The sequence below is a fragment of the Podospora pseudoanserina genome, chromosome 6 (genome assembly GCF_035222485.1).
Source record: "Podospora pseudoanserina strain CBS 124.78 chromosome 6, whole genome shotgun sequence".
NCBI classification, from domain to species: domain Eukaryota; kingdom Fungi; phylum Ascomycota; class Sordariomycetes; order Sordariales; family Podosporaceae; genus Podospora; species Podospora pseudoanserina.
Genome location: NC_085925.1, coordinates 1,510,585 through 1,536,013, shown reverse-complemented (window position 1 = coordinate 1,536,013; position 25,429 = coordinate 1,510,585). Strand labels below are relative to the sequence as shown.

Sequence of the window (25,429 nt, the reverse complement as noted above, 5' to 3'; positions counted from 1 at the left end):
TTCCATGCCATCTGTCCAAGATCTGGGTGGTTGGAGATCGAGTTAGGTAGGGATAGAATTACGAACAGCGCGAGTTCTCATCAGCCCACGTTCCAAAAAGTCAAGGCTAACGGGCACGCCATTGAGATTTGAGTGGCAGGCGTTGGAGTAAAGAAGGGATACGCTGAACCGCTCGTACCTTCCTCCATCAGGTCTTGGTCTGTGAAAATGGAAGGTTGTGTACAACTTTAGGCAGCCGCAAGTAGCCCTCAGTTAATTTCACATGTTACCTACCTGATGGTCGTTGCTCGTGTACATGGTTGTGCACATACAAATGCCAGGCATGATCAAGAATAAATTGAAAAGCATCCCCGTATATTCTACCCATGTTCCCCAACAACCCCAACTTCAACATCCATTACCTAACACCTTTCAAAGACTCTGTACAGCCCCTTCAAATCCGCCACCTCCACCACACCCCCAGCCTCCATGATGCCTTTCGTCCCGACCAGCCTCGCCTTAAACGCCGGGAAAAGCACATGCTCCAACGCCCATTTCACATTTCTCCTCCTCGCATCAATCCTCTTTTCCTCTTCCCCTTTATTATCTTCTTCCCTCTCATCAGCACTGTCCAGCGTCCCATCATCCTCCTCTTTGGCTACCTTCTTCAGCGGCAACCTCTCTGGTACATAAAATCCAGCCAGCTCCTTCAGGAAGCTCTCAAAACAAGCCTTCTCCTCCGTCCAGTTGACACAAGGCCCTAACCTCACCAAGAACCCTGGCAACTTTGTCAAAGGTGGCTCATACCCGTTGACCAACAGCGGCACACTGCACAACTCTCCCGCGGGAGATACTTCCAAACTAAAGTACTCCAGCAACATTTCTCTTCTCTCAATCAACTTCTCCACCACAGCCTCGATGATCTCGGCCTTTTCTTCGGGGTCAATGTCCTCTTCCTCATCATCATCCTGCTCTTCTTCATATTCAGTGAGGAGATTTGGGGACGATGACAGTAGGTTGCGAATGTCAAGAGGAGGCTGAAACTGTACCACACCAAAATTACCAAAATCTGTTAGCCCCGACTGGTAAAAGTATTCGTAACACACCCGGCCGTAGTCAATCATGTAGAGCTTAACGCCAGCTTGTATAGCAGCCAGCCTGCGGCGCTCGTCAACAATTCCGACAAAAGTGTGGTTGGCAAAGATATCAGTGAGCTCGTTGTGCATCTCCTCGCGGACTTCTGCGCGGAGCTCTTTGATGCTGTGCAAATGACAAGATGTGGGCTGACGAGGCTCGGGTGCCGTGTCAAATTCCATGGGCTCTGGGCCTGGGCGGGATGGCGTGCTGCCGCCTGGTCTGGCAGGGGGGAGCATGCTCGTGATTTTCCGAAGGTTTGTGTCTGTCCTGACGAGGCTGGTGTCGCTTCTAGGAGGGGCTCTTCGACTGGAAGCCGGGATCGCCATAGAGGGTGCAGAGGGGGCTGGTGGCAGTTGAGCGGAGGAGGCAGCCCGGCTGCTTGCTGGGAGGAGGGTCTGGGTGAGGAAGGTCCTGCTGGCATCTACCTCGGCTAGTTTGGAGCGCAAGTGTTCGCATACTGCTTGAATGGTTTCGTCTTCGTTCAAGAAGTTGACTTCTTGTTTGGTTGGGTGGACGTTGACGTCGACCCGGCGTGGGTCTATCTCAAGGCTGAGGTATACAAACGGATGACCGTTTTTGGGGAGGAATGACGCATAGGTCTGCTCGAGTGCCTTGCGGATGTTGGTCGACTCAACACATCTGTTATTAATGAACAACAGCAAGGTAGTTTTTTTGGTTCTGTAATTGGCGTTGGTGGCAAGTCCCTTTGCCTTGAACCCCCATTGATCATCTTTCGTCTCGAATTCGGTGAGCTCGTTGGCAACGCTTGCGCCGTAGATTTGTCTGATTCTGTCCAGACATGGCGCTGTTGGAGATACGGAGATGCCTTTGGATGATTCGCCATGTTTCTTGCATGTGAACCCCACACCGGTACAATGGATAGCATATCTCCCAACCATGTCCAGTATTTTGTTGTACTCGTTGGCTGGTGATCGAAACGCACGCCGTCTTGTAGGAACGTTGAAGAACAAATCTTCAACGGTAATCTGGGTGCCTTGTCGGCCAGATACGGGCTTTGGGTCAGGAGACTGGCCAGGTTTGGCTGGGACTAACACTCCGCTGCCATAGTGACCCCTCCAGGCACACTCTGAGTCCCGTGTTTTCGTGGTCACGGTAAGATGGGCAATGTGGCTGATGCTGGCCAAGGCCTCGCCTCTGAAACCATAGGTAGCGATGGTCTGGAGGTCTTCAAACTTTTGGAGCTTGGACGTCGTGAAACGTTGACACAATATTGGCAGATCTTCTTTCTGTTTCTTTGATGAGTAACCACTCGGAACAAGGGGGATGAAGGGGGCGGCGAGGAAGCGAGCGGGTGATAGCGGACGCTAACAGGGGGGATCTAACCTCGATGCCAGAGCCATTATCAGTGATCTGTAGTAACTTCAAGCCTCCCTCTTTCACCGAAACATCTACGGTGGTTGATCCCGCGTCGACAGAGTTCTCCATCAACTCCTTCAAGGCGTTCACGGGAGCCACGATGATTTCCCCGGCAGCAATTTTGTTGATGACATCTTCGTCCAGGGGCTATGAGCATGCTGTTAGTGCAGCTCGTCTCAAAAAAAGATGGTGTCGGGAGCTGTACCTTGATTCGACGTTGGGGGGTGTTGTCATCAAGAGCATCAGCCTTCCTCTTGGCACCGCGAGGCCCATCCACCTCGGAATCCACCTCCATTGCATCACTCATAGTGGCGCCGTTGAATGCTCGACGCGGAAGAAAAGCGCGATGCGGAGAAAGAGCAGGAGGATTTCGTCAAAGTCTTATCCAGGCATCCAGATTTCACCCCTACCTTAACATTTCAGCTGGACAGGGAGAAGAGGAAAGAACAGCCGATGAAAGGCTCACACCGAGTTCTGCTAGGCATTCACCGTTGAACCTTCTTCCTGCCGGGGTTGGGTGGACCGTGCTTGCCCCGGATTGTTCGTGCACCGTCCGGCCCGCTCGGTTCAGGGGCCTGTCACCCCACTCTAGGACTAATATCTTGGCGTGCTGATAATGGAAATGCTTGGCGTGGAGGGAACCCGACCTCGACCGACCAGTCCCGAACTGTCCAAGAACCAACAAAACACCACAGCCACAGCCGACGTTCTCTTTTGTGTTTTTCTCCCACCAGGCTCTTCAGATACAGCAGTCCGAACTTGATTATCATATTTGGAGCATAACAGACCAACAATTCCGCCTTTACCCCATTTGTCATAATTCAAGGCCATAATCGCGGCCCCAACCTCTACTTGAGCCGCTTAAGCCACTGCAATTGGAGATCAATCGGTTCTAGGAGAGGGCGTAGAAAAGTCAGCTCGATGCTTAGCCACGGTTCCTTTGCCCTCGCGGAAACAAAACGACCTCCCGGCCCAATTCGGAGGGCTCGAATTCAACCTTCAAATCGTTTGAGGTCTCCAAGATTTCCAGGCTTCCATTTAATCCCATCTCGCCCATAGCCCGAAACTGAATGATGGAGAAGATCAAGACCGACCTCGCCTTTAGGTGAAGACCGCTGGAGTGCTGCGCCAGTGCAAAGCATGTCTCCTACCCGGCTTTTCTGATGTGTCGAAACCCATCTTTGTAATGTGCCATCGGGCCATGGGCATGTGGTAGCACTGGGTGGATGGGCAACAGGGCGGCCCAGTGGCCAGCGGGCCATTCTTGATGGCCGTTGAAGAGGCGGGTGTGACTGTGTGATGGCTTCTGCATTCACCCAACTAGGCGGCGCGCCGCTCCCGCTCTTGCGTGCATCACACACCCGCTGCACGATGCCCTACCGTGCCAACTAGGTGCATGCCAAATGCTTTTCACCTAGGAGGGAAAATGGATGCAGCCCTGTGATTTCCAGGCTTCCTGGAGGGCTCACAAGCTGGGCGGGTCTTGCAATCTCTCGGGCAACGTCCGGTTTCCCTCCGTTTCGTTTCTTTGCTATGCATTGCATGTCTTTTTCTTTTTTTTGTTTCTACCTACATTTTCTCCCATCTCTCTTGTCCTCATAAACATGCAGAGCCTCCCCGCTCGGCAATCGATTCCCTTCAGATCTGCATTTAGTGTGCAACTTCCCCCACACCTCCACTCTTGACTATATCCATCACATCTCACAAACTCGCCTCAAGTCACAATGTCAAACGACTCACGACTACCATTTCCCCGACTTTCGAGTCCGGACCCCAATGGAAGTGACGCCAACTCGTCAGTCCAAGTTCAGCTTGATGCTCTCAGCAACAGGTAAGACTTTAACCCCGCAAAATCTCGCTTTCCATGGTGCTCATCCTCACCTATCACAGGGGGAGAAGCGCAACCGGCCCCTCACAAACACCATCAAGACTACCTTCACCATCACAGCCCGAACCGGCTTTTGAACAACATCCAAGCCAGTCGAATTCGCAATCCTCTCAACTGTCGATCGACTTCTTGCTTCGACAATCCGGAGAGGACCCATTACTTCCTAGCGAGGATGTCTTGCTGGGTTTGACCTCTGGCGGCGTCCACTCGGGCCAGAAACGACCATATGACAGTGAGACTATCGATGAAGATGAAGAACGCTATGCAAAAAGGGATAGAATGACGGAGGAACTCGAGCTCATGTCTCCATCTACGGAAGCACCAACGACATCTTTCCCATTTTCGTCTGCCCCCACGGAGGTTCCATCGATATCCGTAGCAGACTTTGATGACATCGATCGAATTTTGTCTCCGGAAAGACAACAAGATCCGATATTCCAGTCGGATCCTCAGACGGTGGTGATTGGGAATAGGAGAACATTGCCTATTCGGTCCGTGTCGAGGAGGTTACCGCCACAGCAGTCAACGAATGTGCCTGGCACAAGTGGGAGACCAATCGAAGGGCAGTCGGGAGAGGGTGATGCAGAGGAGAATCGGAGGAGGTGACATTTCTGACTGGGGTGTGTTTTTGAGAAGGGTTTGTTGGGCAAGTGAAATGGTTTTCTTATAATATAAGGTTGCAGAGTTGTTTGATAATTCCAGTACGTACTCAGATAGAGCGGTGCACTTATACCAGGCGGCTCATAGTTTATAGGTAGCGAACACGAAGCATGTTTTATCAGGATAATGTGAACTTGTGTCTCACCATCCTATTATTCTCCTCCGTGTTTTACCTCTGCATCTCAAAGTGAACAAAAGCCTGCAGACCAATCGTGTCAATCCTTGGTTGGCCCCTTTTTTTCTTCAACTGCCTGCCCTATCCGTTTTCCACAGCGTCATTGGATCAGCACCACCTCTCTGCTGCACCTCCAGGTTTGGTTTGATATGAACGGGTGGACGACCAAGCAAGTTGGGCCCTGCCAACCCTGTCCACTGTTGCATTTTCCGCTGTTGACCCTCTTCTTGTCGCGCCCACAAAAAAAGCAATTGAACCAAAAAATCTCCGAATGGCTCATGCGCCTCCAAAATCTCAACAGTGGGTAGCGTAAACGGCCCTGCCGCCGCCGCGACCGATCGAGCGCTGCGTCGGGGCATTTTCTATTGGGAATAAAAATCTCCGATGCAACTTCCACGATCACGAGGATATTTTATATAGTGTAAGTTGAAGGGGTTTCCCTTTTTTTTCACATGCGCACCAATCCCCTGCACTCCATTCTTCTTTTCACCGGTTTGAACCAGCAGGCCAAAAAGACAAGATCCAAGCCAAAAGAAGCAACCTTCCAAGCGGTCCGTTGCAACGTTTCTTTCCTTTTGGGAATTGTCGTTTCATTGGGGTGGCCGGATCGGGGATGGGCTGGTGGGATCGTGCGGTTTGGCGGGCATGCTTTATTCATGCTGCTTGGATGTTGTGTTATTATAACATGTCAGGATGGTTGAAAGTCTGATATACATGCCTTGGACAGAGAGCAAAAAAAAAAACCTATTTTTGGGTGCTACTTGAAAATGTTCATTATTTGTTCATGCCTTCCTCCTCCTCCCTTTCTCTGCTTCGCTTTTTTGTTTCTTCCCGTTTCGTTTCTTGTTTGCGAAAGGGGTCTCACAAACACCCCAAGCCTTCAACACGGGTGATGAGGAAAAGAAAAGAAAAGTGATTCACATTACACCGATCGACCGACACACACCGACCGACCGAGCGCCAGCCAGCCAGCCGGCCGTCTCCTTCAACCCGACCCGAGCGAGACCACAACATGATTCACCCAGCCCGATCTCCTATTTGGAATTTCTGACGCTATCGATATTAATACCTGATCCGTCCCCATAGAATCCACCCGGCAGCAGTCCAATTCTCGACTCTTTCGACGTCACCAAAAAACCAACTGCCTAGGTCAACGATGTGTTGGGGGAAAGGAAAAGGATGGATGGATGGATGGATGGATGGAAGCAAGTGCCGACAACCGACATTCAGGATTCATTCATGTCAGCAAGCAGCCAGCAGCAAGGCACCGCAATCTATTTCCACCCGCGTATTTCGGGTACGACCTAAAAGGGCCCTTTGGTTGCAAAACCTCGAAAAAAAAAGGACCTTCCCTCCTCGGCCAAGCGAAGAGACATGTGGCGTTTCCCTTTTCATCCGACACACACACACACCTACCCGCCGCCATGGTCGTCTGATCCCCCCGGGCACTTCTTCCTATTCCTTCTCGTCATCACCGGGTGTGCGATCTTCAATAACGACCCAGATCAGTACCCACAACCGGCACGTTCCGTCGGCACACCATTCCCTCCTCCCCCTGGGCAACGGCCCGGCACGGAGAGGTGGCATGTGCGGAACGGGTGGAGGAGGTCCGCCAAACTTTCCAACGGTCAAGTAAAAACCAACCTTAAATCAACGCCCCCCCATCTCAACAACGGTTGCCTCACACAACCATCAGATCACCACCCACACATTCGAGCCATGTTACCGAAACTCCGAGTCAACATCTATTGATTAGCAACCGCACCACCTATTTCATTTCCCAAAAAAAGATGCCATGTTGGGCCTGGACCGTCCGGATCTGCAAAGGAATGAGTGATGGTGGGCCGGCCTACCAGACGGGCCGCATATCAGCATACATACGAGAGGGGAAAGGAAGGTACCCCAGGATGATCATGTCGACCCGACATAGGCGAATCTCCCATGCCATCTCATTCGTTTTCTTCCCCCCTTCACTTCTCACAACAACCCAAACGACAGCAGCCATATACACACAACACACAACAAACATCATCGACAAACAGTTCCCAAGCACACAGCCAACAAGACATTGACAGTTAATTCCCAGTATATCCTTTCCTACTACCGGTTTTTCCGACTCACACGTACCAATCGCTATGTCCGCATTTATCCACCACGCTATAGTTCATACAAGAAAAGTCCACCAAAGATAATCCTCCCCCAAAAAAGCGCGGCATCCCTTCCGCCTGCGTGAAAAGGGATAACAATCCCATACAAGAAGAAAAAAAGCCCGGTGCCGCCTAGCCAACAACCAAGCCCGCCGCGGCGGTGCTCAAAGAAGAGAAGTCAAAAGATGTCGAAGAAATGAAAAGAAGCGAAAAAGGAGTCTGAAGAAGAACACAGAAGAGAAACAGAAAGTCACAAAAAAGAAGAGAGAAAAGTGCCACACAATGGCATATGCCCCAAACATCCTCCACAAAGACATTCCAACGCCCAAAAATGCACCGCGGCCCACAACTTCTGCCAATTGTACAGTGGTATCATCTATGCAAAGCCACTCGAAAGCGCGATCAACTTCACGAAAATTCCTGCCCGGCGAAACCTGCATCCAAACCTGCGGAGCTAACCAAAAAATGATCAACAACATGCTTTTGACATCCCACGGCAAATCGCACCGCCGCTCCCATATCCTGGTCTTTGAATTGCCCATCTCATCATGAGTATCATTGTTGTGGTGGTGGTGGATCCCTGGGGTGACCCGGGTGATCAAGGAGACCGCCAATATCAACTCGTGGTCGATCTCCTCGAGACTGCCTCTCTTGTGGCTGCGGTTGGGAAGGACCCGTGGAAGGCCCAAGGTTCAACGGTGGAAGCTGGTACCCTTGCATCTGAGGCGGCCGACTTGATGGAGGATGAATCTCGCTTCTGGGTACCTGGTAGGAGGATGACGTTTCTGGGTAGCTCGGCCTGTTTGGAGATGGGACGTAACCTGAGGGAAGGCCAGGGCTCCTTCCCGTCATTATCGATGGTGGCGGGGCTCCAATGGCCATCGACTGCCTCGCTCCGTAGGGCGAAGGCTCTCCTAGCCTTGATTGCCTCGGATCGAACGTCGCTGACATGGGCGTGGGCTGGGAAAACGACAGGGGCGTGGGCTGATAAGGATATGTGTTGTCTCTTGGGTTCGGCGAGGGCGTCGGGTACTGATATGGTCTAGGTGGCTGGATCTGGAGGATTAGTACGACAAACCAAACCGAATCTTCCTTCACCAGCCCAAATCGAGTTGGAAATTGTCGATGCTGACTATCTTCTCCCTCAAAGGTAAGATGCTCCACCCTCCAGTCTGTCTGGTATCTTGCAATGTCATCTGCGCCGAACCCGAGTCTTTGAGCAAAGTGGGCTTGCTCATCGACGGTCGTCATGGCCGGCAGTCCCATTTCTCTGTTCCGTTGCTCCTCCTTTGTCTGTCGGTCAATTCTCTCGGCCTTGCCGCGATCACCGGGTGCAAGTACATCCTCCAGCAGTTTGAAACCCGTTCTCGACGGCCGTCCTATGGCGCTGTAGAAGGTTGCCGATGCCTTCAAAAACTCCAGGCCAACAACCCTCAAGTATGCCACTGGTTCTTCGGGAACCCTCGTTGTCGATATCGATAGGGGAGCTGGAAAAACGTTTGCATCAGCTGCCAAACCTCGTTCGAGGAATCTCGGTGCGATTGATTCGGCTGGCTGAGATTTCAGCACGCGATACGACTGAGTGCGTCGGAGACTGTCACTTTGAACCATACCCATCGTGGAACCCGAACCATACACGGATGTCAAGGGCCTTCTCATGGCCTCTGCTGCACTTCCCATCCTCCCCCCGCTTTCATATCTCGTCTGGTTGTCGTCTCGAAGCCGGGGTCGCCCACGCTTCTTGTGCTGGACGTCGACGCATTGATCGGCTTTGTTTTGAGAGACACATCGGCTACAAGGCCGCTCCGCTGTGAAAACAGTCAGCAGATTCTCTAATCGCAACTTCAAAGTACTTGGTGAACAGAAAGGACAAGCAGTTGGGATTCCTCATCGACAAAGCCCATTCCCATCTCGGCGCCACCATGGCTAAAACGATGGTGGAAACAGAGGCGTCCGGGCCGTGTATTTGCGGGAATCCCACCACACCTCGAGGGCAGCGGCCCGGTTTTGCCGCAGGACCAAGCATCCGCGCTGCAGTAGCGAGCCAACTGTCGGCGAGCTCATCCACGCATAAGCATGCTGGATTATCTGCATTCTCCTACCCGGGCCCGGAACATCATGGAACCCGCTTGAGAACCACCTCCACCCGTTCCTGCAGTCGGGCGGCCCAAGAGTTCCCAACCCATTCGTCACTGGCCTAGTGGGTCGTCTCATCTTGAGTATGCCGTGCCAAAAACAGAAATTGCTCATGGGGGTATACCGCGTCACACTGGTGCTAGGCGCTAGTCGATGCCGCGCCTAAAACAATCCCGGAATTGTTGACAATATCATGTCAATCAAAACCAGGGATCGCATTTGCGGTGCCGCAGAGTTGGCGATGCCTGCTCACACTCTGCGTCCAATTTCTGTCCTGCTTCTTGTGATCAATCGGGGCGAAAGGGCTCTGGGTACCTACGGTCACATCTGCAAGCTGTCAGTCTCGTGTCTTTAGGCAATGCCAACAGGTTTTGACAGGGCAACCAACCGAAGGTGGGCTTTCTTGCACGGCACACATGCGGATGCCACATGCCCCTTGGTCTTCCTCGCCTTTGCAGAGCTATGTTGAAGAGGATCTTGCAGCTGTGAGTGAAGTGTTGAAGGATAGGTTTGGGAAGCTGCCAGCTGTCCCGATGGCCCAACTGCACTGCCTGTGCCTGGGATTGGGAGATATGCCGGCCCTGGTTGTCCACCGATCTGGCTGGACAAATGGGAGTAAGTAAGAGGCTGAGGTGCCGGTCTCTCAGATTGCTGTGGAGGGAAAGAATATGCGGTTCGTTCTGGTGGATCGGTGAGGAACTGCCGAGAAGGTCCTGCTATGTTGCTCGCCTGCGCCCTTTCGTGACCTTGTGATGTTGGGATTCCACGGTAAACATCCTGCGTGATGGGCTGATAGCTTCCCTGCGCCCGTTCGGCTGCCTCCTGGCTGAGTTTAGGGGGGATCGATGGAGATCCTGACATGGGGGGAGAGGGATAGCTCCTCTGACGAGCAGCACTTTCAGTGTCTGCCCTGACCCAGTGCAAGTCGAGACTCAAGGCGGATCGCGCCAGGTCTGATATCCCTCGGCGTTGGCCGAGAGGTGTCCAGGAGTCGTCACCTGGATGGCTGCGCTGCATGGAGGAGGCGGCTTTGGCGTAGCCAAGAGCCCGGAAGGTGACCGTCTAACTCGGCTCGAGGGCTTCGATGAGGACGGCGTCGGTGTAAGCTCAGTTAACACGATGGTCTCACGGAAGTCTCCGCCTGGGGAGACAAACTTCCAGACCGTACCCCAGATCCAGAGACGCTGATCGACATTACCCGATGCAGCCAAGTTCAAGAGTGTCACTGCCCGGTGTCCTCGAGGGCCAGAATATTTGGTGGGTCTCCTGAAAGAGGTTTTATGATGTTTTCGAAAAGATGCAAAAGTCTGACGTGGGGTGAGATGGCAAGTGCTTCGGAGGCGGGCCTTTGGCGCCTCTTCTTTGGTCCAAGACAGCGGTCCCCTTTTGAGGATGGACGACAGCAGGATCCGGCCGAACTGAACCGGCCGCTTGTTTACTGGAGAAGGAGTCGGCTGCAGACGCACGAGAAAGGAGGCCTGGTTGTCAGACAAGCGATGACGCAGAGGGTGATTCCCGGTATGGGGAGTCCTGGTGAATCGAGTATCACAGCACAGCGCGCACAACCGTGTTAGTGCTCTGCGCCAGATGACCGAAGATTGGAGGAAGACTATCGGAGAGCTGCAGAAGAAGTGTATCGTCACCCTGTTGGTCGTCTGGGGAGCTGGAGGCGTGAAAAGGCGCGCGTACGGATTGGTGCCCAAGGTGCTGGAGAGGTGCCAGGTGCCGGGTGGTCGTCGTGCCGTATATATCGATGCTCGGTGATACTGCTCTCAGGCTGGGCGGCTAGTGAGAGTCGGTCGGTTGAAGGAGAGATTTGGAGCCAGTGGAAGCCGGTGGTTTTTGTGCGACTTAAAGAAGAGCAACGGCGCATTTGAGATGGGGCCAGACGGAGCAGGGATAGTCGTAGGCAGGTCACCCTGGTAGGTGGATGGCCATGGATGGCTGCAAATCGAAGGGTAAACCACAATGCCAGCAACCCCCCCGGTCATCTCAGGGCTGTTACAGGGCACAGACAGTGGAGGGGGGAAGGGGAGGGTTCAAAATCGAGAACAAGCCCAGTCGCTGCGATGGGAGGGAATGGGTAAGTACTTTTTGGGCGTCTGGGTGCCTCCCTGCTACTTCTGCTACGGTTAATATGACCGACAGCTAGACTGGGTAGCAGTGCACCAGTGCCGTTGCAGACAGTTGGAACCGAACGCTGGGCAACGCACCCAGTAACGCACCATGCAGACGGGTCGCCGATGGGAGACGTCGATTGGCCCAGGGCCGCTCCGCTGTATCGTCTCTTTTAGTGACAGCACTGAGATTTGAGAAAGAGAGGGAGCTTCGCACGTTCATCAACGCGTCCGTGTCCCGTATCAAGACTCCCGTCTGGAGCTGACCTGCCCCGGAAATCCAGAACGGATGCGCAACAGGGGCCCACAAGAGCTATCTTCCGAGTGCCGCCGAGATGACGGGGGTGGGGCCGGATGTCGATGATCTTGATCCGCTGGCGCGAGATGAGGAGGGACCCAGACGTGAGTAAAGCTATTCCTGTCTCGCTGGGAGCCGATCCGGGGAAGAGTAGTGTATGTAGATACGGAGTAATCTGGGGTGACAGCTCAGATGATGGATTGCTCCTTCCAGTATTACGGGTAGGACGGTCGTTCTTGCCCCGGTTATCGACAGCTGGGTCACAGTTGCCGTTAGAATTTGACATTTCGGTCCCAGGACGGAAGGAACCACCAACATGAGGTCTTGGAGGGGTATGCCGGCAAGCACGAGCTCCCCTGACAAGGACCCGGGCACCAGAGCATGGGGGGGGGACAACCTAGGTGCCGCTACCAAAAAAACCGTACAGCAGTGCACTGGGAGACTGGTAAAGGCACCGTGGTGGCATGCTCTTGTGGTAATAATATCAATGTAATTAAGAGTTACCTCAACTTCCTCATCTTGGCGCGCAGCTTTTGACAGGAATTACCCCAGATGTGGCACGTTGTGAGGTATTTTATCAAGCAGGGCCAATTTCGAGGGTGATATGTGCAAGGCTGACCTCCAGTACATGCACCCTTCTGAAACCTTACATGGCCGTGCCTCGAATGTGTCAGCGCCACGGACACATCAAAAGTTCTTTTCTTCAGCTTTGGAAGAAATGGGGTGTGCGGATATGCACCTGCAGCAGCCCGCTGTGACGACATCTCGCTCAGGTCCACGGCGAGGTGGTGTACCCATCGTGTACAGTCTGATCTAATCTCCTTCGTCAACAGCATCACCCAGGATCTCCCGAGTTCATGCTGTGTCAAGTTTGGAGGGGGTCTTGTCTTGGGTTGACGGTGATCATGGGCGTTATCGACGATGCTATAGGTACGCTTATCTCCGCTTTGCTCTTCGTCTCCCTCAAAGAAAAGTCTTTACACCTCTTTGCATCTTTTCATCATCTGCTACATTAGTGACCGTTTGCGTTGCAGTGCTAGGCGGTTACACCTTTTTTGCTGTACCAACCTCGCCCCCATCCTGGCAGCGAGGCCGCTATCGTACGGATCCCGATTCCCGACGGCGTGGGCGGGGGTTCCTCGAAGATTTACCGGTGCACCTCTGTCTCCTCTCTGCCAACCTCGCCCTAACCGAGTCGTCTGATCTTTCCAATGTCCCGGTGTCCATCACATTTCATCCGGTCTTTGAGTTACACATCATACCCCTCCCAATTCGGCCAGGCAATGCGTTGCCCGCAGCACGCTCGACTCGGGAAGCGAGCCGTTTGGGCGGGTGGATTTCTAAATGAGAAGCAGCTCCCACCCACAATCAAGAGAAGGCCCATCCCGTGGCCACATTCTTCCGTTTTGGAGCCGCCGTGAGCGTGCCGAGCAGCTGTCCCGTACATGCGCTAACATTAGCCTTACCGCTTTTATCTGATCTCCCCGCCATCACAAAATTTCCGAAGCACGGCGACGGTGGACGGCCGGGCCCTCTCCGGGGAGTCAGATCTCAATGTCGGCGGCCGTCTCAGGATGAGAGGCTATTCCGGGTTGCTGAGGAGGGAACCTAGAAGCATCCGACCACCTACACCAACCTTGGAAGCTCGGAACAAAAATCAGGTCGGGTTGCTGAGGGTGGTTGAACCACCCCACCACTCCCAGTATGGCACTTCACCAGAGCTCCGGAGCACGCAGGAGCGAATCACAAAAATCGACCAATGAAAGCTGCAGACGGTGTCTCAGTCGATTGGAAGCTGGTTACACAGCACGAACATCTTCCATCAGTTTGAGCACACAAATCTCGTCATCCCAACTCACGCGCATATGTGCGGCAGGAGTTCGCCCAACAATCTGATTGCTTTGCCCCAATAGAGCAGGTACAGGTCGGTAAACCGTGTGCTGCGAACTCTCATTTGGACGGCAGATCGCCCCTCCACAGCGCGCACAAATTGCGGGCGTGGCATGCGGTTCCGTCATGGTGGTGCTCCCCCTGGCACCCCAGTGGCTCCTTAGCATTTTCCACGCCGGTGCTGTTCTTTACAGGATGTCCTGGTAGAGAAAAAGGCACAGACCTCGAGATGAAAGCACGCACAACGGTGCGCGTCCGGCGCAATGAACACCTATGGAAGCATCATGTGGAAGGGGAGGCATTATCCTCTACAGTATGGATTTCTAGCGCGGATATCTGGGGGTGGTGGGCGCGAAGTCAAGATAAAGTACGTGTAAGTCATCAACCCCTAAACTTTAATTGATTTCCTTGTTGGGTCTGGTGCGACATGCCCGTGGGCCAGCCAAAAAGGGTAACATCGTGCAGGACGTCGATCCCCAAGACGCAAGCTGGGGCCACCCGAGCATCAACAAGATTTGATCAGATCCCATGTCACATCCTGGGGCCGGGGCCCAGACGACAACACCCGACGGACGACGGCAAGATCACCCACTGCTGCCTTTAATTGGGCTAATATAAGTCAGGGGTTACAGGGAGCATCGTGTGGCCCTTCGTGGGTGCGTGTCTTGAAGCAGCAGATGCCACTCTCATCACTGTCCGTTGACAACAACACGCCGGAGAAGCTCTCTGCCGAGGATCATGCTGTCACCTCCATGAGCTTCACGTCGCATTCTTCAAGGATTCAAGGTCGAGATGCCTCGGTTACCTGCCTTGGTCGTGACAGGTCATGGCTACGGACGGAGGACGTCTGGAAGTCTCGGAGATATACGAACTGGGGATGTGCCGAGTCGGGCCCGTCCTGAAGCTCCGGTAGTGCTCTGTACGCTACGAAGAAAGACGCGAACACGCAAATAACGGCCGAACAGGCGTCGGTAGCACCAAGCGCCCGTTTGTAGTTAGTGATGTGGGGGAACCACGGCGCTTTGGCCATGGAAGATCGCTTCCATGATTCTCAGTGTCTGGAAGCTTGGCGCCTGTCGTTGATCAAACTTGACTTTTGTATCAACAGCAAGCATGACGAACCTGGGCAAAGGCACTTCTATTTGCCCAGCTCGGCACTTGGGAAAAAGAATCAACACCAACACCCGGATCTCAGTTACTGGCCATGTCTATCGGTGCTCATGCGGGCGCCTAGGGGAAAACTGGTCCGCCCCATCACCAGTTATCAGCATCTTTCTCAGTCTGCATACACTACTGTAGCTGGTCCCCCGCCGACTTGACACCCCGCCAATCATCACACTTTCCGTTCTCCGAGGTAATCCAGACTTGCGTCGAGAGGTTACCTTCGGGGAATGCAGGGGCCATTTTAGGACCAAGTTGGGCTGGGCAAGTCGCCGAAAGAATTGGAACTTGAGAAAAGCGTCCGAACGACACTGCTCGTTGGAAAATACATCTCGACAGAAGCGATGAAATGGATGCCTCTTTGGTTCTACGGGTCCATCTGCAATCTTGCATTTCCCCATCGAAGCGCTGTGCACCCCACAGACGGTTGCACTCGTCTCGTATCGTCTTGTCTCGCGTAGCCTCGGTTGGGCTCGTCCGGTCTTGTCTCTTATCGACGTCAACAGGGCAGAGACAGAGAATGGAACATTTCTTTGATCGATGGGAGATCAACCTGATCCTTCCCCAAATTGCATGCTGGGTAGCCAGTGGCAGCATGTAGGGTAGCTTCGACTTCTTTGTCTTTGCTGTCATGACGGATGTCCACAAACGGTCCCTCTATCACTGCTATCACGGTGCATCGTCCCGTCTGTGACTGCTGTACCTGCCGCAGGAAGAAATTACAATGGTGTGTTGACTCCAGAAAGACCTCTTGTAGGACACTGGTATCAGTCAGGGTCATCTTTCAGCTCGTCCAGGGCTATGTGCCCCTCGACACGGAACCACTGTCTTCCGTCAGCACTCTATACCTCTTTGCCAGAGCCGTCGACCATCATTTGCGAGCAAAAAGAGTTGACGATAGGACTTTTGGACCCATTGGTTCTATCTTCACTTCTCTCATCCTTGCTCCAAAAGCCCATGTAGTGTGGGGAACCATGAGCTTTCCCGTCGGCCACCGGGCACCGCCGTCAAATCTTCTTTTCTCTTTCCTTGTCTCCTCGTGGCCGGGAAATTTACCCATCACCACGGGGCTCATTCCGAGTCTGGATACCCTCCCAGTTTGCTTGCTATGTCACTGAGTCCGGAGTGCGCCAACTAATCTGATAACTGATCACATGTCAAGACCACACGTTGTCTGATGGATCTAGATACTCTTTGACTTTTCATCTGATACTCCAAAGCTCTAGACCCCAGGGCTATTATACCACCCCCGTCATTGCCCCTCCTATTTCCAGCATTTTCCAGTCCCCCACTCGCTTCTGCATTGCTTGCAGCTTGCTTTTCGGCGCCACCAGGTCGCTGCAGATCATGCTCCTTCTTCCAGGAATTTGAACGTCAACTGGACCGGCCTTTCAAGAAATCTCAGCACATATCATCATCAGGCCTCCTCGAGAGAGGGTGTGTGTAGTGGAAAACCTGCCGAAACCATCACGTCAACATCGGACGAAAGGGGGTTCCGCGGCAGGATCCATCGCCGAGCGCTTGGGGTGCTTGGGGTGCTTGGGGCGAGCAACCCACAGACAAATTCCTGCTTGCTCCTGCGAAACGGGACGGAAGAAAAGATGGGATGAAAAAGTAACCATCCACGGATGCTGGTTGAGGGCCAGCTCCGTAGGGTTGCAACCTTTGGTAGCGACTGCGAACGGCTTTGGTCTTGTCCCAGATTCTGCTCTAACAGACGGAAGACCCGCTCGCGATGCAACGGCGCTTTGTGCTTACCACTCCACCACGCAACAGCCCAGAATGACACGGCAGCATCCTGGAACTTCTATGTACACACTGACGGGTTTGCTTTCTTCTACTACTACTCAAACCCTGGGTTTTTTCTTGGGGGCTGCCCCCCTGTCAAAATGCTGGCCCCCCCTTTTTATGACTTGACTTTTGGCTAGGCGTCAACATATCCCGCAAATGTGTCCCGTCATCCATCTAGAAGCTCTTGGGCTGCGTCAGATGTGATGGGGGGATGGGGGAGGGAGGATCCGCTCGTTGACCCTGAGGTGACGATAAGTTATTTATCTTTTCTTGCTCAACCCCGGATATAAAAAGGGGATAATAGGTGGTAAAGACCGCACGGCCCAAGGGGTAAAAACAAGGGCCTAGATGCTCAGATCTGACAAGAGATTTCCCCGCCTAAGAGGTCGATCTTACCTGGCACTTGGTCAACTTTTGGGATTGAGGGATAACACACACACACACAAATGACACAGCGAAAAGGCTTCGAGAGCCGCCCAGTGATTTTTGTTGGAGTCTCGCTCATCCAATAGCTGCAGTCTTAAGTGTATGAGGCCTTATATGATCGCCCTGACCTATGCATGCGGTTCGCAGATCTACGCCGTTGTGTCCTTTAATCTCGGCTGCATTGGTCCTGAGGCGGGAGAGGGTAGCATTCTTGCGTTACAAGGTATTTACCAGAATGGGGTGCCACGCATGCTCCATGAGGAGGAGGGAGAGCTTGACTTGGCCAAAGTAGGAAAGTCGGAGGGTGTTGTAAGGCTGGTCTGGCCCTGAGCTTGCAGGTTGTCCGGTGGATATGACTGACTGGCTACCTCACTGTGATGATGACTGGTGGATCTCTACCTGCTGTTGAGACAATTATAGGCAGAAGAAGGGGTATTCAAAAACGCAGGCCAAGGCTTTTTTTTTTTTTCTCACGGCTCGGGTGCTTATTCCGACGGAGAATATTCTCCTTGGAAAATTTCCCTAAATTTGGGCAGAATGTTGGGAAGATGCAGCTCTTTCCTGCAACTGCTTGCTTGGTGCATGATGGGTGAGGATGACATGAGGATTATGATTTTCATGGGTAAAGGACTCTGGGATACAGGATCATGCCATCTTATCATGGAGCTGATCAACGGGGGATTGGAGTATCAGCAAACAGCTACTGACTACCACCTCATACTCCCAGCTGCCTTCCAGGTTGACAACAAGCATTCCTCATCCCGTTGAACCACCATGGCTTTCCAATTTCTTCCCGCTTCGATCCACGGATCAGTTGCCATTCATTCGTCCGTCTCGATCGGTTGACATGGCCTTCATCGGTGAGACGCTATATTCAACCCGAGAGGCCCACGCAGAAGCGAGGGGGATGTGTTCTGGAAATAGTACACGATGATTTCGCGGTACTTTAGCCCGCGACCTCCGCCAGATGCGCGGGATATTCTTGCTTGACCACCACGGCGAGATTAACTCCTTGCTTCCGTTTCCTTTCTTGCAGGACATGTCTTTCCCTGTTTACAGCCGGGATTGGGTACCTTTCATGACTCCATCACGAAACAAGGTCAGATAACTTGCTCAAGACAAAAAAGACAGGGAACCCTGAGCAGGAAGCAATTTTCTCTCCGGCTACAGTTGCCGCAGGTAGACAGTAAGAATGATGCCCAAGTTTGATCAGTTACATCATCAATCAGGAGCAGCAGCAAAGACCGGGCTGACTAAGATAAAGCAACACCAGATGAGTGTAACATTACTTCCCTCATTGCAACGCCCACCATACACACATATGAAGCAAGCAAAGCCCAGTACATATTCCCAAAGGGCCGCGAATCCGTACCCCAAGAATATCATTCCAGTGATATGACAATGTAACCTTTATCTTTTGTCCCAGTCAAAAAAAGAAGATTCCGTACAATCCCGGCAACTTGGTTCTATATCCGCTTCGTGGAAAGGTTCCAGTCCGCCGTTGTTGGTAACACCCGTACCCGTCGTTCAACTTACCCGCATCCGGACCCGGAAACAAAGAGTGTTTGATGGAGAGCCTATCGTTGGGTGCCATGAACCTGACGGTCGGGACGGGATTGGGTTGGTTGGAGCTGGAGATTTGGACGGGTGTGGGTTGGTGGTAATCGGTGCCGAGGGTTGAGCGGCGGGTGACTACACGACTTGGGTGTGTTCGGAGGCGGGTTGGAGGGTGAGAGGTCCGATAAAAGACAGGGGGGAATGTGATATTTCTAGGAGTATTGAAGGAAGAGATGAATTCATGTGTAATTGATGTCATGTAACTCGAATAGACTTGATATACAGCAGACTTCCATCCTAGGGCCCTCAAGAGGCAGTACAATGCATGCAGAGATACAATCCCCTTTCCAACCTCCAGTCCCCAGGCCCACCTGTATGACAAGTCCACACTACTACCCAGCTTTCTATACCAACCGGGAATTTTGTCTCGCTCAGCCGGAGATCCAGTCATCGATGTAGGTAACGATAGTAATGTCAAAAAGACAACGAAGCCACAACCCAATGATACCAGCCAACTACCAACCACTTCGTATCACCTAACCTAGTTGGAAACGGTGTTCCACAATTCCGCCAGCAGCAAAGTCCCTCTCCCTCAATCGAAGCAGTAAGAGAAGGAAAAGGCTTCGGCAGATCGCAGAAGAAGGAGATAAATACCCCTCTCGATTTCTTGTACCACCCTTCCACATAGATTCACTTTTCTTTTCTGCAGTACCCTTCCGAAGATGTCTTGCTCTCCCAGGGTTATCGACGGCGGCTTGCTGCGCAGATCAGATGGGAGATGTGGTTCAATGATGGCACGCCATGAGCTTGCAGAAAGAACGTGTATACAACGCTGAAATTGACATGTAGCCCCCATCCTGGTGTCCATGAGTTACAGAGCCAACGGCCGTGATCACCGCATGATAAGAAAGATCGTGCCATGTAGGCACCTGTAAGAGCCCTACCTGACATCCCGGAGCGATCTACTTCTTTTGTCTATTCCCAGGTCTCAAATAAAGTGGCCTGGAGATCTCATGGGTTAATTCAAGGGTAATAAGGGAGTTGCTCAAGCACCAACATTTCAGTGTTAGTTGTGTTAGTCGCCAGGGCAACAAGCTTTACTTGTAAGCGTTATAGGTACCAAAGCACCAGATAATACAACATGTCAACAGACAAAATAGACACATGAAGATGATGCATTGTCAACGTGGAACTCTGAAACACTTCCTTGTGTAGGCAAACAAGTAGTTCAAAAACACTCATTGCACTATACAAAACCGATCCCCATACGCCCCTATCCAAATCAATCTTTACCATCTAAGCAGCACTATCAAACCCATCAAAAGATAAGGAAACTTGCCTCACAACCCTCACCCATACACAGATACTCACTCTTTCCAAAACCCCAACAATCCCCAAAACTGACATATTGACAATCAGCTACCTAACTACAATACACCGCCTCGCCACAGCATGACCTCGTCATCACACCACATCACCCCAACCACCCCTAAATCCCTCCCCCTTCATTGGCACCAACAACTGAGACATTTTCCCGGTAACCGTAACCCTTTGCAACCTTGGGTAAGCAAGTAACAAAAACAACATGCACACACACACATACACAAAAAAAAAAGAATTTAATATATCGTACACAGACCATCCGCGTGTTTCCGTGCTCCCTTCGTTTTATGACTTTGTATTGCACCCACTGAATCTCACATCAACAGAGCTATTAAAATACCAATCTTAACCATCAAACCTTGAAACCAAAACCCACGCTACTACAACCATCAGTGAGTGCCCCAAATAGGTATTATAATTATACATCACCACACAGCCCAGCAGGATGCCAAAAGTCCAGAGAGAAAAAGACAAGGGTACCTCCCAAGCAGTGTAACAAAATCCCATCCATGCAAAAAATGCAGTACCACCCTTCCTCTTAACCTTCCCCCTAGCAAGTTCAGCTTGCTTCTTCTTCCGCCGCTTCCTCCGTGTGTGTGTGTGTGTGTGTGTGTGTGTGTGTGTGTGTGTGTGTGTGTGTGTGTGTGTGTGTGTGTGTGTGTGTGTGTGTGTGTGTGTGTGTGTGTGTGTGTGTGTGTGTGTGTGTGTGTGTGTGTGTGTGTGTCGTGTCAGTCTGCACTACATAATACCGCAGCAAAAAGTTAAGTAACTAGTAACCTAGTACCATACATCCACATTACATTACATTGCATTGCATGCGACGCCGCCACAGGATGCGTAATGCATATGTAGGTCAAGGTAGGTAGGTACGTACAGACATGTCTTCTACAGCAGTTCCATGTCACGTTGGAAAGTGGAGGGAGGGAGAGGTTCGAGAAACCAACTGTTTGTTGTTGTTTTAGTCTAAATCAACCCTTCCCCTGAATCTCGGCCCCTGATCGTAGGCCATACATAACCCGGAATTTTACGACCCCTGGTTGGTGATGAGAACATTTAACCCTGATATCAAAAGTGGACAATAATCAATGAACCTCACAACCTATGATCATAATCTCCACTCATTGACGCCCTCGAAACTCCTCGTGATAAAAACCATGAAAATATCTCAATTACAATACCAATACACGCTATCTTACTCTTCCCCCTTTCCCCTCAAAAGCAAAACAAAAACAAACTCCGCTCACATATATACCCATAATAGCCATGCCTCATCATCCATCATCATGACCACCCCTTTCTTACAACCGACTCTGAACAGCAACACCCTTCCTATCCACCGGCCACTCCGCATCAGGCCAGACAAACCGTATCGCCTCCCAGATATGCTCCACATGCAAAATCTCCAACCCATCCTTCACCTCCTGCGGCAAGTCCTTCACATCCTTCCTGTTCTGCGCAGGTAGCAACACAGTCTTGACTCCCGCCCTCAACGCACCAATAAGTTTCTCCTTGATGCCACCGACGGCAGTGACGCGGCCACGGAGGGAGATCTCGCCCTTGACAGAGAAAGTTAGCATCTTGCGTAGAGTAGATGAGAGAAGAAAAGACATACCGTCATGGCCATAGTAGGCGGCACTGCCCTCCCACTAAACAAACTAACCATTGCCACCGCCTGCGCAATCCCACTGCTCGGCCCATCCTTGGGAATACTTCCACTAGGACAATGCACATGAATGCTCCTCCCCTTCATGATATCCTCCCCCGGGTTCTGCGTCAGGCCAAGCTCGTACGCATTCGCCTTCACCCACGTAAGCGCCACCTCCACACTCTCCTTCAGCACATCCCCCAGTTTACCCGTGAGCTGCAACCTTCCACTGCCCGGCATGTCCGCCACCTCGATAAACAGGATGCTCCCATTTCCTCCCGAGCTATACGCCACTAAGCCCGTGACAATCCCCGGCCTGCTCGTCTTCTCCGCAATCTCCTCCTCAAACTTCTCAATGCCGAGGAATCGCTCAAGATCATCCACCGTCAGCACAGGATTGTACTTCTCCGGGTGTCCCGCATCCTTCGCATCCGCGTACTCAACCGCCTTCCCCCTCAACACCGACCCAATCTCCCTTTCCAGATTTCTGACCCCCGCCTCCCGTGTATAACTCTCAATGATCCTCCCCACCACCTCCTCCGTAAAAACAACCTGCTCCTCCCTCAGCCCGTTGACCCTAATCTGCTTCGGTACCAAATGCTGCATGGCAATATGCCTCTTCTCCAACGTGGTGTACCCCGGAATGTAAATCGTCTCCATCCTGTCCAGCAGCGGTGCCGGGATGGTATCCAGGCTGTTGGCTGTGGCAATGAACATGACCTTGCTCAAGTCAATAGGGATGTTGATGTAGTGATCGACAAAGTTGTGGTTCTGCTCCGGGTCGAGAACTTCCAGCATGGCAGCAGAGGGGTCGCCGTGGTGGTTGGAGCCGCCAATCTTGTCGATTTCGTCGAGCAGGACGACTGGGTTCGCCACGCCGACTTTCTTGAGGCCCTGTACTATAAGACCTGGCATGGCTGCGACGTAGGTTCTTCTGTGGCCGCGGATTTCCGCCTCATCGCGGACACCGCCGAGGGAGATGCGGTGGAACTTGCGGCCAAGGGCTGTAGCGACGGAGCGGGCAAGGGAGGTCTTGCCTACACCTGGGGGGCCGACAAGCAAAAGAATGGGGGACTTATCAACCATTCTTTTGCTGCGAAGAATCTCAACCTTCGCACTATTAGCCTTGATCTTCTCCTCCAGGGCAGTAGTTGCATCAGCAGCCTTCTCGGCCGCTTCCTCCGCCTCCTTGGTGTCACGGTGGGCACTAGCGGCCCCAAGCTCCTCCTCCACCTTCTTGATCTCCTTGTCAACCTCCTCATTCACACTCTGCTTCAACCTCAGCACCGCCAAGTACTCCAACAGCCTCTTCTTGACCTTCTCCAACCCATAATGATCCTCATCCAACTGCTTCCTCGCCCTCGGCAGCGTATGCGGTCCCAGCCGATCATCAGTCGTAACCGTCCACGGAATCTCCGCCAGCGTCTCCAGATATGTCCGCGTAACAGCGTACTCAGCCTGCGCGGGATGGATTTTTTTCAGCCTCTTCAATTCCCTCTCCGCCACCTTAGCCCCCTCAGGCGAAAGCTTCGCAGCCTCCAGCCTCTTGGCCAACTCCTCAATCTCATTCGGTTCCTGATCCTCCCCATCCTGCCCCCCTCCTCCAATCATCCCCTTTGGTTGCTGCCCCCCCGAAAACATTCCCGGCAACCCCCCCACCCCAGGCAACCCCCCTTTAACCGGCACAATCGTCCCCCCCCTCCTAAACCTCTCCCTCTCCTCCTCCTCCTTCCCCTTATCTAAAAACGGAAACATCCCACTCCCCGTCGTGCTAATAGCCGTAATTTTAATCCCCCTCTTCAACCCATTCACCTGCCTATCCAACAAATCAATCACCCTCTGCACCCTCACCTTCACCTCCACCGCCGCCAGCACCATCAACTTCTCCTCATAACTAGCCTCCACAATGTTCGCCATAAAGTCCGCCAACGCCCCCGGCTGCTTCTGCCGTGTAATAAAGAGATCCAGTCTCCTAGCCAACAAAGGCGACAAACCCTGCTGACCAGATCTCGGCAACATGGCAGTCAACCTAAGAATCGCAACCAACTCCCGACTCAGCATTTTGAGGTGGTTAAACAATTCCTGGAGCACCACCCCGCCCTTTTCAAGCTCGGTTGCATCATCGACGAGGTCGATTACCCTGCCCTCGAGAAAGCCTCTTTCGGTGTTGGTCCAGGCTTTTTCTAGCTTTACGCGGCAGATGCCCTCGACTAGGAGGGTAAACTCCCCCGTTCCACGACCTTCGATACCCGTGATTTTGGCGTCGACGCCGTAGGGGAAGAGGTCGTTCTTGGTGGCTTTGGAGGGGTCGATTTTCGGGGGTGGTGTAGATGGAGAGTCTTCTTTCTGGAGGAGGAGCTGTTGACCCTTGTAGTTGATCAGGGGGGAGGACAGGGGGAGGCAGGCGATGGGGATGGTGTCTATTCTTCCGCTGGGGCCGGATTTGCTGGACGAGGTGGAGGCGGCCGCGGCGCGGGTGTAGACTGCTGCGAGGAGGGAGGCGACGTCGGGGCGGAGGGAGGAGACGGAGATTCGTTGGATTACTCCCGGGAGAAGAACCGCGCCTGGGGGGAGGGGGAGGATGGGGAGGGTTATGGTTTGGGTTGGGCGGGGCATGGTTTGTTGTTGATGGAGCCCGGTAAGGTTTTGTTGTTGTTTATCGGTAGAGAAGAGGTTGTTGGTTCGGAAATCACGGCGTGCGAAAGGAGGTATTATACTGAATCGGGTCCGTTGGAAATAAACGTTTATTCAATGATGTCTTTGTCGTTTGGGTTGCTAGGTCAATGGATGTTATTTGTTTCTTCAGTGATGCGTTGAATCGACGATTGATGACGTTACTATCACCATCTGCCACTCAAAGCCCGAAAGTTAAACACTGCAGCGGAGAGGTTTGTTGAAAATATACCAGAAACGCGCCCTGGTTCTTTAATGTTGCAGTCGTAGAACCGCAGAGAAAGCAGAGGCGTTCGACAAGTCGATTGCGAGTGGTTGGTGTCGGCGAACCCAGCAAGCACATGCCGAGGCAACAGGCGCGATGTCGCCCAGGTGCGGGACCAGCTCACTGATTGGCGATTTCTTGGGCCGGGGGCCCAATTGCCGAGACCGGCTGGCCACTTACACGCCTTTCCGCCATCCCGAGCTGGGGATTCTGGGGATTTCTATTTCTTTGACTTGTTCAATTCTCCCATGGGCATGATGTTTATTGCAGTTGACTGCATCGTGATCACATTTGAGACGGCGTCTTGAGTGAAGAGCTCCATGGTGCCACAGGTCATTTGCCGCTTTGCCGCTTGCCTCATCAACGGCAAGACCTCAAGGTGCCCAATAGCCACCCAAAAAAGACCAGCACCTTCTCTCTGGACTTGAATCTTTCCAACAGCCCAAGGCTACCTCTTCAAACACCTTCCACGAACATCCCCGGATTTCTTTATCCATCGTCTCATCGCCTCCCACTTTTCTCCACCCATCACGCCCCCACCGCAAACTCCTCCACATGTACCAATCTTCCATCACTTATTTTTGACAACAACCAATGGTTTCGTGGTGTAGTTGGTTATCACGTCAGTCTAACACACTGAAGGTCTCCAGTTCGAGCCTGGACGAAATCAAAACCATATCTTTTTCCATGCTGCTGTTTCCTCACAGCAGCACACTTCTCTTTT

At 52.5% G+C, this 25,429-nt stretch overlaps 9 protein-coding genes and 1 non-coding gene across 10 annotated transcripts; 3 read left to right on the top strand and 7 right to left on the bottom strand.

Moving 5' to 3' along the window:
• Positions 1 to 307: 307 nt before the first annotated feature.
• mlh1 (DNA mismatch repair protein Mlh1) lies at positions 308 to 3,199 on the bottom strand. Its single transcript, XM_062948799.1, has 3 exons — positions 2,699 to 3,199; positions 2,461 to 2,640; positions 308 to 2,363 (listed from the first exon to the last, which is right to left on the bottom strand). The coding sequence occupies exons 1-3, from the start codon at positions 2,798 to 2,800 to the stop codon at positions 402 to 404; spliced, it is 2,244 nt and encodes a 747-aa protein (XP_062797443.1). The 5' UTR covers positions 2,801 to 3,199; the 3' UTR covers positions 308 to 401.
• QC764_602945 (uncharacterized protein) lies at positions 3,182 to 5,206 on the top strand. Its single transcript, XM_062948800.1, has 2 exons — positions 3,182 to 4,324; positions 4,384 to 5,206. Exons 1-2 carry the CDS (start codon positions 4,218 to 4,220, stop codon positions 4,985 to 4,987), a joined length of 711 nt encoding a protein of 236 aa, XP_062797442.1. The 5' UTR covers positions 3,182 to 4,217; the 3' UTR covers positions 4,988 to 5,206.
• Positions 5,207 to 7,918: 2,712 nt separating this feature from the next.
• Positions 7,919 to 8,980, bottom strand: QC764_0092260 (uncharacterized protein; the record flags this gene model as incomplete). The annotated part of the gene is made up of 1 exon (XM_062940934.1): positions 7,919 to 8,980. The coding sequence occupies one exon, from the start codon at positions 8,978 to 8,980 to the stop codon at positions 7,919 to 7,921; it is 1,062 nt and encodes a 353-aa protein (XP_062797441.1).
• A 38-nt stretch (positions 8,981 to 9,018) lies between these two features.
• QC764_0092250 (uncharacterized protein) lies at positions 9,019 to 9,273 on the bottom strand (the record flags this gene model as incomplete). The annotated part of the gene is made up of 2 exons (XM_062940933.1): positions 9,019 to 9,171; positions 9,235 to 9,273. 2 exons carry the CDS (start codon positions 9,271 to 9,273, stop codon positions 9,019 to 9,021), a joined length of 192 nt encoding a protein of 63 aa, XP_062797440.1.
• A 513-nt stretch (positions 9,274 to 9,786) lies between these two features.
• QC764_602960 (uncharacterized protein) lies at positions 9,787 to 10,516 on the bottom strand (the record flags this gene model as incomplete). Its single annotated transcript, XM_062948801.1, has 2 exons — positions 9,787 to 9,826; positions 9,888 to 10,516. The coding sequence occupies 2 exons, from the start codon at positions 10,514 to 10,516 to the stop codon at positions 9,787 to 9,789; spliced, it is 669 nt and encodes a 222-aa protein (XP_062797439.1).
• Positions 10,517 to 10,821: 305 nt separating this feature from the next.
• Positions 10,822 to 11,263, top strand: QC764_602965 (uncharacterized protein; the record flags this gene model as incomplete). Its single annotated transcript, XM_062948802.1, has 2 exons — positions 10,822 to 11,007; positions 11,051 to 11,263. 2 exons carry the CDS (start codon positions 10,822 to 10,824, stop codon positions 11,261 to 11,263), a joined length of 399 nt encoding a protein of 132 aa, XP_062797438.1.
• A 384-nt stretch (positions 11,264 to 11,647) lies between these two features.
• QC764_0092220 (uncharacterized protein) lies at positions 11,648 to 12,507 on the bottom strand (the record flags this gene model as incomplete). The annotated part of the gene is made up of 3 exons (XM_062940932.1): positions 12,231 to 12,507; positions 11,834 to 12,169; positions 11,648 to 11,775 (listed from the first exon to the last, which is right to left on the bottom strand). Exons 1-3 carry the CDS (start codon positions 12,295 to 12,297, stop codon positions 11,648 to 11,650), a joined length of 531 nt encoding a protein of 176 aa, XP_062797437.1. The 5' UTR covers positions 12,298 to 12,507.
• Positions 12,508 to 12,771: 264 nt separating this feature from the next.
• Positions 12,772 to 14,305, top strand: QC764_0092210 (uncharacterized protein; the record flags this gene model as incomplete). The annotated part of the gene is made up of 2 exons (XM_062940931.1): positions 12,772 to 12,844; positions 12,955 to 14,305. The coding sequence occupies 2 exons, from the start codon at positions 12,772 to 12,774 to the stop codon at positions 13,260 to 13,262; spliced, it is 381 nt and encodes a 126-aa protein (XP_062797436.1). The 3' UTR covers positions 13,263 to 14,305.
• Positions 14,306 to 21,260: 6,955 nt separating this feature from the next.
• QC764_602970 (uncharacterized protein) lies at positions 21,261 to 24,831 on the bottom strand. Its single transcript, XM_062948803.1, has 2 exons — positions 21,735 to 24,831; positions 21,261 to 21,678 (listed from the first exon to the last, which is right to left on the bottom strand). The coding sequence occupies exons 1-2, from the start codon at positions 24,381 to 24,383 to the stop codon at positions 21,421 to 21,423; spliced, it is 2,907 nt and encodes a 968-aa protein (XP_062797435.1). The 5' UTR covers positions 24,384 to 24,831; the 3' UTR covers positions 21,261 to 21,420.
• A 470-nt stretch (positions 24,832 to 25,301) lies between these two features.
• QC764_0092190 lies at positions 25,302 to 25,375 on the bottom strand. Its single transcript has one exon. It is a non-coding gene; the product is annotated as a tRNA-Val (tRNA).
• Positions 25,376 to 25,429: the final 54 nt, after the last annotated feature.